The sequence below is a fragment of the Mytilus edulis genome, chromosome 9 (assembly GCF_963676685.1).
Source record: "Mytilus edulis chromosome 9, xbMytEdul2.2, whole genome shotgun sequence".
NCBI lineage: Eukaryota > Metazoa > Mollusca > Bivalvia > Mytilida > Mytilidae > Mytilus > Mytilus edulis.
The window spans coordinates 32597121-32614946 of NC_092352.1; the positions used below are offsets into that span (position 1 = coordinate 32597121).

General features: G+C 31.9%; 1 protein-coding gene across 10 annotated transcripts in view; it reads right to left on the minus strand.

Moving 5' to 3' along the window:
- The window catches only part of LOC139488140 (SUN domain-containing protein 1-like), a 45409-nt gene that overhangs the window by 3918 nt on the left and 23665 nt on the right, over positions 1 to 17826 (minus strand). For 9 of the 10 annotated variants that reach the window (XM_071273546.1, XM_071273542.1, XM_071273547.1 and 6 more), the window contains 12 exons: positions 17416 to 17550; positions 16463 to 16703; positions 15643 to 15710; positions 14568 to 14662; positions 12918 to 13109; positions 11287 to 11355; positions 10401 to 10444; positions 9381 to 9576; positions 2120 to 2317; positions 1509 to 1593; positions 795 to 910; positions 29 to 196 (listed from right to left, as the gene is read on the minus strand). In XM_071273546.1, coding sequence (XP_071129647.1) covers positions 29 to 196; positions 795 to 910; positions 1509 to 1593; positions 2120 to 2317; positions 9381 to 9576; positions 10401 to 10444; positions 11287 to 11355; positions 12918 to 13109; positions 14568 to 14662; positions 15643 to 15710; positions 16463 to 16703; positions 17416 to 17550 — 1607 coding nt within the window. Of the gene's footprint in view, positions 1 to 28; positions 197 to 685; positions 775 to 794; positions 911 to 1508; positions 1594 to 2119; positions 2318 to 9380; positions 9577 to 10400; positions 10445 to 11286; positions 11356 to 12917; positions 13110 to 14567; positions 14663 to 15642; positions 15711 to 16462; positions 16704 to 17415; positions 17551 to 17826 lie in introns of those variants that run through there. The other variant, XM_071273552.1, reaches the window with a different exon arrangement.

Sequence of the window (17826 nt, forward strand, 5' to 3'; positions counted from 1 at the left end):
AATTAAACAAATGATAATCATAACCTACCAGTACATGAAAATCTTTCGGAGCACTTGTAATTTTACCATCAGGTGTTACAGATTTAGGTATGTGTTCCAATGTAAAGGCTGTTGGGTTTATAACAGTTGACAACTCTATCACTAAATATCCTTGGGCTCCTTGGAAAGCCCAACAAGATCCTGGGTAAATTTCAGGCTGAAAACACAATACTTGCATTATAAGCATAATAAGGTTGACATTATTGAAGTAGCATTCTCATAGCATGCTGCAGTTCCAAGTTATTTCTAAAGGTAATTCATGCTTGTCAGGTAGGAAGGTTAGCAATAGAATAAAATTACATGTCATAGAATAGAATATTTATTACATGTCCTTGAATAGAATATTCATTACATGACCTAGAATAGAATATTCATTACATGTGCTAGAATAGAATATTCATTACATGACCTAGAATAGAATATTCATTACATGTTTTAGAATAGAATATTTATTACATGTCCTAGAATAATGTTTCTTCATATATATACAGAGTGCATTCTTTGCTGTTTAGAATGCAAAAAATATAATTGACATGTCAATTAGACAGGATTACAACATGGGCATACTTGTGAAGATCAATATAATTTCTGCACAAAAATAAAGGATTTTGTATTTGTGAAAGTTAATATTTTTCTGTAGCAGTTTCATAATAGTACTTATCTAAGATTCTATACTATACTGAGCTGTTTTACAATGGTATGTGTGAGAACATCTGGTACTGACAACACTTCCTCCTGTAACTTTATGCACTTACCTGAATGACAGTCCTTGGTGAGTTAGAAACATACCACAGTGGTATGCCTAGTATACTGTATTGAGCTGTTTTACGATGGTATGTGTGAGAACATCTTGTACTGACAACACTTCCTCCTGTAACATTATCAATAGGTTAACATTTTCAAATGGATCTTTTTTTAAATTATATGTAATTAAAATAGCTATACAACTCAAAAAACTGTTTTTTGACTGCACTAGAATATACCAGTCTGATAAGAAATGCTTTATATGACTTATGAATGTTAAGTTTTTAAATATAAGTATTCCTTTTTGGAAGGTTGTTTTTGAGCAAAAGAAAACTAGTCTGCTTAGACATGTTTCAAGGACTATTGAATGGTTTGATAGGTTATTGGTTCATCAGTTCAACAGTGTCAACTTCCTTATGTTCCTACATTCCATTCACAGATTTAAACAATTTAGCTGGTAATTTATCAATGTAATTTGTCCAATTTATTAAATGTTGTTTATAAAATAAATAAATGAAATATGACAAACTAGACAAAGTATTTGCAGATTTCTGAGTATTTCTTTACGAAAATAGTATACCTATTACTGTTATCAACAATCACTCCCTTATTATACCTTGTTTTAATTTTTTTCATATGTAGATACATAAACAATATTAATAAAAGCAAAATTGAGGGCACTACCAGGTTTGAGAATACAATAAAGACAAGACAGCAATACATACCTGCAGATTCCAGAGCAAAATCTGGCAAAGCCAATTTATCTGCACTGTACTTCAACAAAGCTGCCTCTACTATTCGTTGTACAATCTGTAGAAAAAGTTCAAATAATTCATAATAGTTTCATTTCCAAAAATATAATATTCATTTTTAAATACACAGCACTGGTCAAAACAAAAATCTGATAAAGCTCTGCATTATCACCACGGTCTAAAATAAAACATGATTGATTTTATTGCTACTTACTTAAAATATTTTTGTCGTTGATTTATTTTGATTTTTCTTTGATTTTTTTGGTTTGGTAAAATCATTTTTTTTTTAATTTACTGTGGATTCATTATGATTCATTGGATACCAATTTTTGTTAATTTCGTGGGTGCAGGTAAACCAGTAAACTAATTGTTCAACAAAGGACAAATTTTCTATAGGCTTATATGTGGACCTCTGCAAAACCATGAAATTAAATGTCTACGAACATGCAACTTTTCCTTTTACATGTACCATGAAAATTGGTACCAACATAAATAAATAAATCCACAGTAGTTTTGTCTAAGGAATCGGTTTCATGCACTTATATTTCATCCATTCATGTTTACCTAGTATTGACATAATTTACCTGTTCTGACAAACCTCCCTCTCCAAGGACAACTTGTGTCTTCTGTTGTTTTCCTACTTCTAACATGACCATCTTGGTAATCTCCTTACCAAACTTATCCATATGGTCAGTTAAATCATTTCGACTGATATAGTGATTATGGAACCATTTAGTGAATGAGTCTTGGTCATCTATACCTGTCATTTTACCTGCCATCAACTGAAAGAATATTAATCAAAATATAAACACACACATTTTGAGGCACTAATAGAAAAAAAAAACATTCCTTGCATGTAACATATGTTTTTATGACAAAAGGCAACCAAGCATCATACCTGACAAATCTATTTACTGTTATTTCAAAATATAATTGATTGCTTTTTGTTTAAGCCAAAAAAACTGCACAGTATGAGCACTACAAAAATGAAAATGAAAATTCATTTTTTGTTTGATAGTATACTAAACAAGAGGCTCTCAAGAGCCTGAATCGCTCACCTTAATTCTTTTGGTTAAATCTCTCATCAATGATTATTTTGGCTTTTCAATTTATTTAAATGTTTTTTGGATCGTCCTATTTTCTTCAAAAGCCAAAAAAAATAATCATTTTCTCCTATGTTCTATTTTAGCCATAGGAGCTATGTTTCTTGACATACAAGGAAATAAAATACAAGAGGCTCTCAAGAGCCTGAATCGCTCACCTTAATTCTTTTGGTTTAATCTCTCATCAATGATTATTTTGGCTTTTCAATTTATTTAAATGTTTTTTGGATCGTCCTATTTTCTTCAAAAGCCAAAAAAAATAATCATTTTCTCCTATGTTCTATTTTAGCCATAGGAGCTATGTTTCTTGACATACAAGGAAATAAAATATAAAATTTATACTAGATACTCTGAAACTCATTTAGCCTAAGTTTGGCTGAAATTGATACAGCAGTTTCAAAGGAGAAGATTTTTTAAAGTAAGTCAACATGATGAACAAATTGTGAAAAAAGTCTTTAAAGGGCAATTACTCCTAAAGAGGTCAATTGACAATTTTGGTCAAATTGACTTATTTGTAGATCTTACTTTGCTGATCATATTTGCTGTTTACAGTTTATCTTTATCTATAATTATATTCAAGATAATAAACAAAAACAGCAAAATTTCCTTAAAATTATCAATTCAGGAGCAGCAACCCAACAATGGGTTGTCTGATTCATCTGAAAATTTCAGGGCAGATAGATCTTGACCTGATAAACAATATTACCCAACGTCAGATTTGCTCTAAATGCTTTGGTTTTTGAGTTATAAGCCAAAAACTGCATTTGACCCCTATGTTCTATTTTTAGCACTGGCGACCATGTTTGTTGATAGATCATAACTTCGGATACAATTTACAAACTAGATGCCCTAAGGAACATTCAGTTAAAGTTTGGAAGTATTTGGCCCAGTAGTTTCAGAGGAGAAGATTTTTGTAAAAGATTACTAAGATTTACGAAAAATGGTTAAAAAATTGACTATAAAGGGCAATAACTCCTAAAGGGGTCAACTGACCATTTCCGTCATGTTGACTTATTTGTAAATCTTACTTTGCTGAACATTATTCCTGTTTACAGTTTATCTCTATCTATAATAATATTCAAGATAATAACCAAAAACAGCAAAATTTCTTTAAAATTACCAATTCAGGGGCAGTAACCCAACAACAGGTTGTCTGATTCATCTGAAAATTTCAGGGCAGATAGATCTTGACCTGATAAACAATATTATCCATGTCAGATTTGCTCTAAATGCTTTGGTTTTTGAGTTATAAGCCAAAAACTGCATTTGACCCCTATGTTCTATTTTTAGCAATGGCGACCATGTTTGTTGATAGATCACAACTTCGGATACAATTTACAAACTAGATACCCTAAGGAACATTCAGTTAAAGTTTGGAAGTATTTGGCCCAGTAGTTTCAGAGGAGAAGATTTTTGTAAAAGATTACTAAGATTTACGAAAAATGGTTAAAAATTGACTATAAAGGGCAATAACTCCTAAAGGGGTCAACTGCCCATTTCCGTCATGTTGACTTATTTGTAAATCTTACTTTGCTGAACATTATTCCTGTTTACAGTTTATCTCTATCTATAATAATATTCAAGATAATAAACAAAAACAGCAAAATTTCCTTAAAATTACCAATTCAGGGGCAGCAACCCAACAACAGGTTGTCTGATTCATCTGAAAATTTCAGGGCAGATAGATCTTGACCTGATAAACAATATTACCCCGTCAGATTTGCTCTAAATGCTTTGGTTTTTGAGTTATAAGCCAAAAACTGCATTTGACCCCTATGTTCTATTTTTAGCAATGGCGACCATGTTTGTTGATAGATCACAACTTCGGATACAATTTACAAACTAGATACCCTAAGGAACATTCAGTTAAAGTTTGGAAGTATTTGGCCAAGTAGTTTCAGAGGAGAAGATTTTTGTAAAAGATTACTAAGATTTACGAAAAATGGTTAAAAATTGACTATAAAGGGCAATAACTCCTAAAGGGGTCAACTGACCATTTCCGTCATGTTGACTTATTTGTAAATCTTACTTTGCTGAACATTATTCCTGTTTACAGTTTATCTCTATCTATAATAATATTCAAGATAATAAACAAAAACAGCAAAATTTCCTTAAAATTACCAATTCAGGGGCAGCAACCCAACAACAGGTTGTCTGATTCATCTGAAAATTTCAGGGCAGATAGATCTTGACCTGATAAACAAATATTACCCCATGTCAGATTTGCTCTAAATGCTTTGGTTTTGAGTTATAAGCCAAAAACTGTATTTGACCCCTATGTTCTATTTTTAGCAATGGCGACCATGTTTGTTGATAGATCATAACTTCGGATACAATTTACAAACTAGATACCCTAAGGAACATTCAGTTAAAGTTTGGAAGTATTTGGCCCAGTAGTTTCAGAGGAGAAGATTTTTGTAAAAGATTACTAAGATTTACGAAAAAATGGTTAAAAATTGACTATAAAGGGCAATAACTCCTAAAGGGGTCAACTGACCATTTCCGTCATGTTGACTTATTTGTAAATCTTACTGTGATGAACATTATTCCTGTTTACAGTTTATCTCTATCTATAATAATATTCAAGATAATAACCAAAAACAGCAAAATTTCCTTAAAATTACCAATTCAGGGGCAGCAACCCAACAACGGGTTGTCTGATTCATCTGAAAATCTCAGGGCAGATAGATCTTGACCTGATAAACAATATTACCCCATGTCAGATTTGCTCTAAATGCTTTGGTTTTTGAGTTATAAGCCAAAAACTGCATTTGACCCCTATGTTCTATTTTCAGCAATGGCGACCATGTTTGTTGATAGATCAAAACTTCGGATACAATTTATAAATAAGATACCCTAAGGAACATTCAGTTAAAGTTTGAAAGTATTTGGCCCAGTAGTTTCAGAGGAGAAGATTCTTGAAATAGTTTACGACGACATACGACAGACGACGGACGACGACGGACGACGACGGACGCCAAGTGATGGCATAAGCTCACTTGTCCCTTCGGGACAGGTGAGCTAATAAAATTTATACTAGATACTCTGAAACTCATTTAGCCTAAGTTTGGCTGAAATTGATACAGCAGTTTCAAAGGAGAAGATTTTTTAAAGTAAGTCAACATGATGAACAAATTGTGAAAAAAGTCTTTAAAGGGCAATAACTCCTTAAGTGGTCAATTGACAATTTTGGTCAATTTGACTTAATTGAAGATCTTACTTTGCTGAACATTATTGCTGTTTACAGTTTATTTCTATCTATAATTATATTCAAGATAATAAACAAAAACAGCAAAATTTCCTTAAAATTATCAATTCAGGGGCAGCAACCCAACAACAGGTTGTCTGATTCATCTGAAAATTTCAGGGCAGATAGATCTTGACCTGATAAACAATATTACCCAACTTCAGATTTGCTCTAAATGCTTTGGTTTTTGAGTTATAAGCCAAAAACTGCATTTGACCCCTATGTTCTATTTTTAGCAATGGCGACCATGTTTGTTGATAGATCATAACTTCGGATACAATTTACAAACTAGATACCCTAAGGAACATTCAGTTAAAGTTTGGAAGTATTTGGCCAAGTAGTTTCAGAGGAGAAGATTTTTGTAAAAGATTACTAAGATTTACGAAAAATGGTTAAAAATTGACTATAAAGGGCAATAACTCCTAAAGGGGTCAACTGACCATTTCCGTCATGTTGACTTATTTGTAAATCTTACTGTGATGAACATTATTCCTGTTTACAGTTTATCTCTATCTATAATAATATTCAAGATAATAACCAAAAACAGCAAAATTTCTTTAAAATTACCAATTCAGGGGCAGTAACCCAACAACAGGTTGTCTGATTCATCTGAAAATTTCAGGGCAGATAGATCTTGACCTGATAAACAATATTATCCCACGTCAGATTTGCTCTAAATGCTTTGGTTTTTGAGTTATAAGCCAAAAACTGCATTTGACCCCTATGTTCTATTTTTAGCAATGGGGACCATGTTTGTTGATAGATCACAACTTTGGATACAATTTACAAACCAGATACCCTAAGGAACATTCAGTTAAAGTTTGGAAGTATTTGGCCCAGTAGTTTTAGAGGAGAAGATTTTTGCAAAAAGATAACTAAGACTTACGAAAAATGGTTAAAAATTGACTATAAAGGGCAATAACTCCTAAAGGGGTCAACTGACCATTTCCGTCATGTTGACTTATTTGTAAATCTTACTTTGCTGAACATTATTCCTGTTTACAGTTTATCTCTATCTATAATAATATTCAAGATAATAACCAAAAACAGCAAAATTTCCTTAAAATTACCAATTCAGGGGCAGCAACCCAATAACGGGTTGTCTGATTCATCTGAAAATTTCAGGGCAGATAGATCTTGACCTGATAAACAATATTACCCCATGTCAGATTTGCTCTAAATGCTTTGGTTTTTGAGTTATAAGCCAAAAACTGCATTTGACCCCTATGTTCTATTTTTAGCAATGGCGACCATGTTTGTTGATAGATCAAAACTTCGGATACAATTTATAAATAAGATACCCTAAGGAACATTCAGTTAAAGTTTGAAAGTATTTGGCCCAGTAGTTACAGAGGAGAAGATTTTTGTAAAAGATTACTAAGATTTACGAAAAAATGGTTAAAAATTGACTATAAAGGGCAATAACTCCTAAAGGGGTCAACTGACCATTTCCGTCATGTTGACTTATTTGTAAATCTTACTTTGCTGAACATTATTCCTGTTTACAGTTTATCTCTATCTATAATAATATTCAAGATAATAACCAAAAACAGCAAAATTTCCTTAAATTACCAATTCAGGGGCAGCAACCCAACTACGGGTTGTCTGATTCATCTGAAAATTTCAGGGCAGATAGATCTTGACCTGATAAACAATATTACCCCATGTCAGATTTGCTCTAAATGCTTTGGTTTTTGAGTTATAAGCCAAAAACTGCATTTGACCCCTATGTTCTATTTTTAGCAATGGCGACCATGTTTGTTGATAGATCAAAACTTCGGATACAATTTATAAATTAGATACCCTAAGGAACATTCAGTTAAAGTTTGAAAGTATTTGGCCCAGTAGTTTCAGAGGAGAAGATTCCTTCGGGACAGGTGAGCTAAAAAGGCACATAATTGCAATGATAAGACTGTTGTTGAAATTTAACAATAATTAATGTATGCACCAAATTCTGAAAATTATTGTTCAACTATATTTTGATTTGTTTCTTTCCTTGTTGTATATACGAGACACCAATAAGAAAACAAGAAAGTAGTCTTATAACATCTCCTGGAGTACAAAACAAATATACCCTCTAGTCTACATTTTGTCCTATTCTAAATTTTCTGTATTCAAAATGCTTTTAAAATTACAATTATAAAAATCAGGCAGATTTAAATTCAAATTTAGACACCAGATAATATAAACAAATTACTACAAACAATAAAATGCTTTGCCAAGCTCAGCCTGATACGACCACAGAGGTTGAACCCAGAACAGTTGGTGTTGGACAAAATATTCAGGCCTGATACTGTCTGAATTTGGATTTTAATCAATTTGTTTTACATAAATAAGGTTTGTGTCACAAAATAAATGTGGTTAAAGATTGTAAAAATTTGAAATGGGTTGAAATATTTGTATAAATTTCAATTGAAGATATTTTGCTATTATGCAATACTGAGCAATTGGATATTTATTGCTATTGAGCAATACTGTGCAATTGGAGACTTCTTGCTTTTGGGCAATATTGTGCAATAGAATATTTCTTGCTTTTGTGTAATACTGTGCAATTGAAGATTTCTTGCTATTGAGCAATACTGTGCAATTGAAGATTTCAATTCTGTGCTTTAGCCCAATACTATGCATTTGAAGATTTCCTGCTATTGCTCAATACTGTGCTATTGCACTATTCTTTATATAATTTACACATCATTTTTGGTGTGTATCTCCTGCCGTATCAGTATTTTTTGCTTTTATGTATAAATCAGAGAGAATCAATGTAAAAATGGAAAATGTTTTAAGATAAAACAAGAATGTGTCCATAGTACACCGATGCCCCACTTGCATTATCATTTTCTATGTTCAGTAGACCGTGAAATTGGGGTTAAAACTCTAATTTGGCAATTAAATTAGAAAGATCATATCATAGGGAACATGTGTACTAAGTTTGAAGTTGATTGGACTTCAACTTCATCAAAAACTACCTTGACCAAAAACTTTAACCTGAACGAACGGATGGAAGGACGGACGCACAGACTAGAAAACATAATGCCCCTCTACTATCGTAGGTGGGGCATAAAAAATCCCACCTTTTAGTTATTACTCCAAAACTCAATCCCAGCTTTCCCTTTATGGTATGGTACCTTGCAGTACAATTTCAGAGAGATCCATACACTTAAACACAAGTTATTGTCTGGAAACTACAAAAATGGTTGTTTTAGGCCCCTTTTTGGCCCTTACTTTCTAAACTGTTGGTACCATAACCCCCAAAATCAATCCAAACCTTCCTTTTGTGGTATTGAACCTTCAGGTAAAATTTCATAGAGATCCATTCACTTATACTAAAGTTATTGTCTGGAAACCAAATGTGTCTTCAGATGATGCTGACAACATCATACCAATATATGATGGAAAAAAAATGTTTGCGACCGTATAAAAATGAAGTCTATTCTGACAAGAGCATGTAAGTTACATATACTATTTTAATTTTACAAAGTTTGTATCATGACTTACCTGTTGTAATATCCTGTTGACATGAGTTTGTATAGTCATGGCATAAAAACTATCATTCTTACAACAGTTCTTCATCTGTAATTGTAGGGCCTCCTGTGATAACTCCACGTTCTTCAAAGCAGAATTTAGATCTGATATTTCTTGTTGTAATTTTTGTATGTTTAAAATAGCTGCTGATGACTCTGTGCTACCTTTACTGAAAATAATGTAAATACTTGATAAAAATTTGCCTTCATAAAAATTATAAGAAAATTCAGAAAAAGAATAAATAAAACGTGTGGATCTTCCTAGGGTGACGTGTCAACTGCTTTCTGAGATTCTCCATATAATATATGTAGGTATTGCAATGATTTTGTATCTGAAACCCTAAATAATCAGTCTGATCAAAATTAAAATAAAAGTGTGCAAATTCATTTCCTGTAAAAGAATGTACTATTTCTGACAAGCTTTTTTCTTTAAAGGAAATGTAAAATAACAAAATATAACATGGAAAAAATATGACAGCAATGCCCTATATGTCGCTAGTACTGCTTCACTATGCTGGTTTTCACTAAAATAGTGCAAAACATGATTATTAACTAGTGACAAAAGATAGCTGCTATCTATATTTACTGCACCACTATTTTCCCCATGAAAAATGCTCATGCCTGACTGTAATGGTAATAATATTAATATCAGACAAATACAGAATGTGTCAATAATTAACTATACAGAATCAATTATTTATAGCTTTTATTTATTTATTTCTGTTGGTTCACTAATGATAGACCCTAATTGTTATTTAAACAGTTTATCAACTGACTGACCAAAAAACATGCATCTTGCCAAGTGTTGTTGATGGAAGTTTTTAACAACCTTGACTGGCTATACAGCCCTTGCACGGTCGGTATTGTCATGTGTGACCATAAAAGGATCAATATAAACCTTCCAGATGTTTAATTATGTATTAAAACAAATTGCAACTAATGATTGACAGAATTTTCTTACTTTCAAAACCTTTGAATGAAGTATCTAACTTACCTCTGAATAGCCTTCATCTCTGCTGACAACCTATCTTGTAAAATCTGAAATAATAAAAGAAGAATTTATACATACAGATTGGCTAATAACTGTTTTAATGATATATGGTTTTTTGCCTCAAAGTATACATGTCCACTTGTATTTTTGTCCATCTGATGAGTTAAGCCTTTTTCAACTGATTTTTATAGTTCGTTCTTATGTTGTACTGTTATACCACTGTCCCAGGTTAGGGGAGGGTTGGGATCCCGCTAACATGTTTAACCCCGCCACATTATTTATGTATGTGCCTGTCCCAAGTCAGGAGCCTGTAATTCAGTGATTGTCGTTTGTTTAGATGTTACATATTTGTTTTTCGTTCATTTTTTTACATAAATAAGGCCGTTAGTTTTCTCGTTTGAATTGTTTTACATTGTCTTATCAGGGCCTTTTATAGCTCACTATGCGGTATGGGCTTTGCTCATTGTTGAAGGCCGTACGGTGACCTATAGTTTATTAATGTCTATGTCATTTTTTTCTTTTGTGGAAAGTTATCTCATTGGCAATAATACCACATCTTCTTTTTTATATGGCACAATCACCAAAACACCTGTTCCAATTTTCAAAGTGTTATATAATCATGATATACAGGTCCCTTTAAGATTTTTTTTGTTCCTAGGTTATAGCTATGGATAACATGAGATTTGTAATACAAGTTGACAAACCAAACAGACATCTAGGAAAGTCACAAAAAACTGTTCAATTATAGCCAAGTGTCAATACCAAATATAACTGGATGTTGAGCAAGCAAAACAATTTTATCTATTACCCGGATAGAAAATTTCAAGCAATACATTATCTTAATTCTAAAACAAAAATTGTCAATGGAAAAAATACAGAATGCACTTACTGTGATGTTATCTAATATCTGTGAATTCATGAGATTTAATTTCCGATTAAATTCATTACCCTGGCTCATCTACAAAAGAAGATAAAGATAGTAATACAGATTTAAAATCGTTGATATAATTTAGGAATTTTTAGTAGCTCTCAGTTTAACATATAAAACAAGACTAAAACTAAACTTATAAATCAAAGTTATAACCTTTGCAACTTAAAAAAGTTTCATTATACTGATTTTGATTTTTAGAACATAACTAAGCCTGACAAAACATATATTGGTGATATTTCCATCTTTGATTCTGATTGATGCTTTTTACATGTCAACAGATTACTTCTTTTTATTTGCATTGCAACTATTGCATATATTACCTGATATACAAAAAAGGCTATTAATTCCTTATAACTTAAGGATGTACTTCGGTGAGATTTTGGAATTTGTGTCAAATGTTCAGACTCCTTGGTGTTTTTCCATACAATACAATGTAAAATATTTTGCCCCATAACACCCATTTATTTTTTCATATAAGACTTAATAGCTCATGAACGGTCATTTACCAAAATTTTAGATGATTCTTGATTTTCTTTCTTTTGTTTTGAGACCCAAAAATTACCAATGCAAATATAAGGTAAAAGTATGAGTCAGCCTTTTCCCGCCATATTTTAAATCTCAAATATCTCGAAAAGGAGCTCCATGACCTATTAATATTTTTAGCTTATCTTTATCCTTCATTGCTCTACCAGCTTATAGTATCAATTTTAATTTTTTAATTTCTTAATTTTTACCTTACCTCACCTAAGTACATCCTTAAATATAATTCTAAAATTCTAAAATATTGCATCTATAGTTTTTTTTGTCCAGCTGAAATTGCAACAATGAGTACAGGAGAAAAGTTTAAATGATTAAGTTTCCTGATAAATCAAGACTTATCTGAATTAATGTCTATGCTAAAAATCTTGTTCAATGACTTTAGGTGTAATACCACCAAATCATGGTACGTCACATCCAGTTGTATACGAAAATAGGTCGACAAAAAAAATCTCTTAAATTTGACAGAATCCTACATTTTATTGCAGTAAAACATTTCTGTTACATAAACATATGTCTTAGTTATTTCAAAGCACAATTTTTTTTATTTGGGGTTTCTATAGAATATTTGGTAAACTTGAGGTTACATGGTTACTAAATCTTGTACACAGGTTAAATAAGGGGAGAAATTTGATTGGTTAACTTCCAGTGATGGTTATTTTTGTATATGCAATGAAGTGATTTTTTTTTCTATAGTACTGGATAGGATAAAACTTTACTCATGCCAAGTATTTCTTTATTAGAAATAAAGATAAATTCTACACAATTTTTTGTAAAGTGCAAATTTAACAAAGACTAATAGGGGAAAATCAATGGTGGTAGTACACCTTTATATGAATAAAAGGACTGAGGTGTATGTACATAATTGCAACAGCAACCCATTTAAACAAGAAAATCAAATATGCAAACAATAGACAAATGTTTATTTATTATGTCCAGCTTGTAATCCTCTTTTAGTTGCATTCCTTGTTGTTGATTCATGTCCCAATAAAGTTCAAAGCTAAGCTATGATATTTTCTGATGTAACTTTGTACATATATATATATACTTACAATGGTAGCTTTATGCTGATTCTGTTCCCCGGATAGATTCATACGAAGCTGTGATACTTCGTGATGTAACATACTTTGTACAATAGCCTTAACATCAACCTCGGATAAAACCTTCCTATTATCCTGAAGCTGTACAATGATTCTTTTTACTTCAGCTTCCAAATGACCCATATTGATACTGGAACCCTCTGACTGAAAATATATGTTGTAATCTTGAAGGTATATATACTTTAAATAATATATTCTTACAAAATGTTTATGATAAACATATATAAATCATGTTTAACACGTTCAGGTCTCCTTAATCATGTTTACATAGAATAAACAAGTAAAACTATAAGCTACTGGTCGCTGATGATGCCCTCGCAGCAATATTTCTTTTGACAGGAAGTTGTTGAGTGATGAATCAAAAAACACATCATACTGTATAGTTGACTTATATAAACCCTGAAGCCAAATTTCAGGAATTCTTTGCATGCAGTTCCTGAGAAAAATGTAACGAAAATTTTCAACTTGGCTATCATGTGTAAAAGGATTCAAACGTTCAGTAAAGTGGAAGCTGTTGAGTGATGAATCTGAAAACGCATCACATGGTATAGTTAAAATATATCAAGACTGAAATCAAATTTCAGAATTCTTTGTATAGTAGTTACTGAGAAAAATGTGACAAAAATTTTCAACTTAGCTATCTGTGTAAAACTATACAAGTTTTTTGGTAAACAGGAAGATGATGAGTGATGAATCTGAAAACGCATCACACAGTTTAATGACTTATATCAACACTGAAACCAAATCTCAAACATATTTGTATACAATAGTTCCTGAGAAAAATGTGACGAAAATTTTCAACTTGGCTATGCATGTGTAAAATGATACAAGTTTTTGGTAAACAGGAAGTTGTTGAGAGATGAATCTGAAAACGCATCACACGATATAACTGCCTTATATAAACCCTGAAAACAAATTTCAGAAATCCTTGTAATGTCATGAATGTTGTTCCCTAGAAAGATGTGACAAAAATATTCATGAGACAGAGGACGGACTGATGGATGGATGGATGGACTGATGGACTGACTGATGGATGTACAGACAGACAGAGGTAAAACAGTATACCTCCACTTTTTTAAACCAGGAGTATAACTTTTTTAGAGCGGGGGTATAAAAGAAAACATGTTTCAAGAAGGTCTGAAAGGCCATTGTAGAAATTCCACTTTTTGTGGCATGACAGTTACTATAGACACATAATAGACGGACTATGTGATATGGGTTTTATTCATTATTGAAGGCTGTATGCTGACCTATGGTTATTAATTTCTGTGTCAATTGGTCTCTTGTGGAAAGTATTCTGATTTCCAATCATAAAACATCTTCTTATTTTCATATGACACAAAGGGAATAGAGATAGGATGTCATAATCAGTTTAAAAATAAAGAAATATGGTACGATTACCAAATGAGACAACTATCCACCAAAGTTCAAATGTAAGCAATAAAATGTATAAACCGTACAGCCTTCAACAATTAGAAAAAAGTTTATAGTACATCTAGAATACAAAATAAGTCTGTTATGGGATTACATACTGTTAAAATAATGTTTCCTGTTTTCCTATGATAAGAATTAAATTGTTGTACATTTAGAATGAAAACTTACATCTGTAATTTTGATGACCCTGTTTGATGATGTAGCAAATATTGATAACCATGATGATTCTGATGATTCTGATAATAACGGCAACACACTTCTACCTATAAAATCAGTTTTCAATTAAAACAAATATTTAATGAAGCTAATATTTTAAACAATGAGAGCATTACATGGAACTTATGTAGTTATAAAGTTATTCTTCAAAATAAAGTGTGAAAACTTATTAGTACTTGCAAATTGCAACTTACACAAAAGGTCTTATTTTGATAATAAAGCCCAATAGGACATGCAGAATATAGAGAATGAAAAAAGCACTTACCTCATTTTTTTTTTACATCTTATTCAAATTAGGTGAGAGATAGTACATGTAGTACTTACATGTACAATACTACTTTAGATACTTTATTTTAACCCTTTCACTGATAGCTGTCCAGACAAAAGCTACTATGAGACGATGGCTTCCCTGGCTACTATCAATCAAGTGGGAGATCTTTATAATAAGTGTCAATAAAAACTTGTCTGTAGTTTTTTGTGGCTTTATTTCATTGCGTTTATTCACTAACACCATGTTCACAGTTTTGTTCATGTTTTGATAATTTTTTCTTCATAAAATATTCAAATTTTCAGCATATCTAGGTGAAATTCTCAAAATTCTGCTCTTTTACCCAAAATTGTAATTTTTTAACTCAAAACAGCAAAATTAAAAAAATATAATAAGGCTGTACAAATTCTTTACACTGAACAATGTCCATTCCAAGTGTTTTGTACATAAAACAACATTTTATGTAAAAAAAGTATACTAATTTGGCTTCAATTCTTCCATATTCTTTCAAAAAAATGTTCCCTCATTTCAAATTCTTGTAAATTCCTTAAATTTCTTCTGATTTTGACAATGTTTTCAACAAACGGAAGCGCCATGTTTACACTTTCATCCGGGTATTCAACAAAGAAAGATTACTCATGTTTGCACTGTTTTGAGCTGGAAATATAAAAGTGAAGCATGAATCCTGGTAAACCGGGACTCATCCGCGAAAAGGTTAATAAGTAAGATGAGATGAAACATATTTTTGATCATACTTACTGGCAATAAATAAGAGAGGTAGCAACAATAACAATGGTAAACATAAACAACATGCTGATGTCTTCCTTCTGAAAAATATTTAACATTTAATGCAATAAAGGAATAAATTGAACAATATTGGGCTTTTTGTGGCGGTCAGTTTTAATTGTTATAGGAAGCTGGGGTGCTTGTAGACATGGTAGAGAAGGACTGGTCTTCAGTAAGAAAACAGACTATCCCAGTTAATTAAGATTGGAGTCGAGTGCACCTGCAAAATGCAGGATTTGAACTCACAAACTCAGTGTTAACTACATGTAGCTATTGATAAAGTAGTTCCAATACTCAAACCACTGGGCCAAAGAAGCCCCCTCTTGTCGTTGAAGAGTTGCTCCTGTCAATTGGGAATTTACAATTGCAATTGTAGTTTTATTGGCAGTACGTAGCATATAATACATCAGAGCTAATGTAGTAATAAAACATTTGTTGATTAAAGCAATTCAATATGGTTGCTTAATCCTTAGTTATGACACGCCAATAGTAGATTTGATGTTATACCATCAAAGATTACCTCATACACATACAAAGAATTTATCTGGCAAGTATGGAATAAATTCTTTAAAGATGTAATCAATTTTTTTGTTTGAATATATCTTCTATTTTGCACTGCTTCGCACCAATAAGGTTGCAATTCAATATTATAAACACAAAAGCTTTTTTTGTGATTTTTCCTGTTTTGTAATTAAAGATGGTGCTTTAAATGTCTTATGAAGAGAAGAATTATTGTCAATTTATATCTGCATTAAAAACTGGAAGACTGTGTTCAGGAAATTACTATACACACCTTTTTAATATCCATGTATCCAATAGAATGAAATGCATGATAAAATATTGCACTAAGTTCCATGATGTATTTGATACAGTTTTTCCTAATGAATATAAATATTTTCCTGATGAAGTCCACAACACTAAATGTAATACACTTAAAATTGATGAAACAGTAGTCCATAAAACCATTGACGCAGGTCGTCCCACTGTATTCCACACTGGTGTTACTATGGGACTGGCTATGTATGATACTGATTCTGAAAGATACAAAAGGTTACAAAATGTATGAGATGAACATATACAAGCAAAGTGAATTTATCAAGGTGTTTCCACTATTAGTAAAAATCAGTAGTTTCATTTTTTAGATGTGTAGATTTTGAGTTTATTTTAATTAGTCCTCTAAGTCCTTACACCCTGTATAGTATTTACAATAACGGTAATTCTAAATTCAGGTTTACTTGTTTAACATTCATGCAATATCAATCATTAAAACCGCCTAGACGGTCTTATGTTCAATTCATGTGCGAGAGGTTGTGGGTTCAAACCCCAGCCAGGTCAAACAATAGACTTTAAATTTGAAATAGCAGCTTCTCTGCTTCTATCCCCAATTTATGAGTAAGAGCAAAGACTGGCCTGCTGAGATCCAGAATAATGAGTCCAGATAGGGTGACATGTTTTTATGCAGACAGTAACCTTGTAGATGGTTAGAAATCCAGCTAGGCATGCAAGTCTAATACAAAGGAGGGTTGGTTTCCATATAACATAAAGTTGGTCTCGTCCTGAATACACATTTAATTTGCCCTGGGATGTTAAGCAGCCATCAATCATCAACATCTATGTTTAAAATTTTCATTATTTATGATACATTTTTTTATATATATTAAGTAGTTGCTTATTATATGCATTCATAAATATATTCTACATCCAAGTGAAAGTCTCTTTTCAATATATTAAGGAAATGAAATATACCTATTATGGTTGTGACTACAGTTGAGGTAACACTGGTTTCACTGTCAGATGAACTTTGACCTTTCAGAAAGTATTTACTGTTGTCCTCTGTAGAGGCTGAGTTCGAGGCTGAATTCATTAATGACCATTCAGATTCTGTAAGAAAATGGACAGTATTGAAAATTAAACACTTTACATTTTGCTTGTTTTACATTTAGGAGATAACTGTATTGTACTTTAAGCTCAGACGGCATCAATTGGGGATTTGATGGTCGCAAATTAAGTTTACTGGCGATGCGTTAGCAGAGACAGTAAACGGGTATTTGCGACCATCAAATCCCAAATTGATGCCGTTGGAGCTTAAATACAATATTGTTATCTCCATTCTGATGAAACTGACAGAAAACAACGTTAAAACATGTATTTAAAATC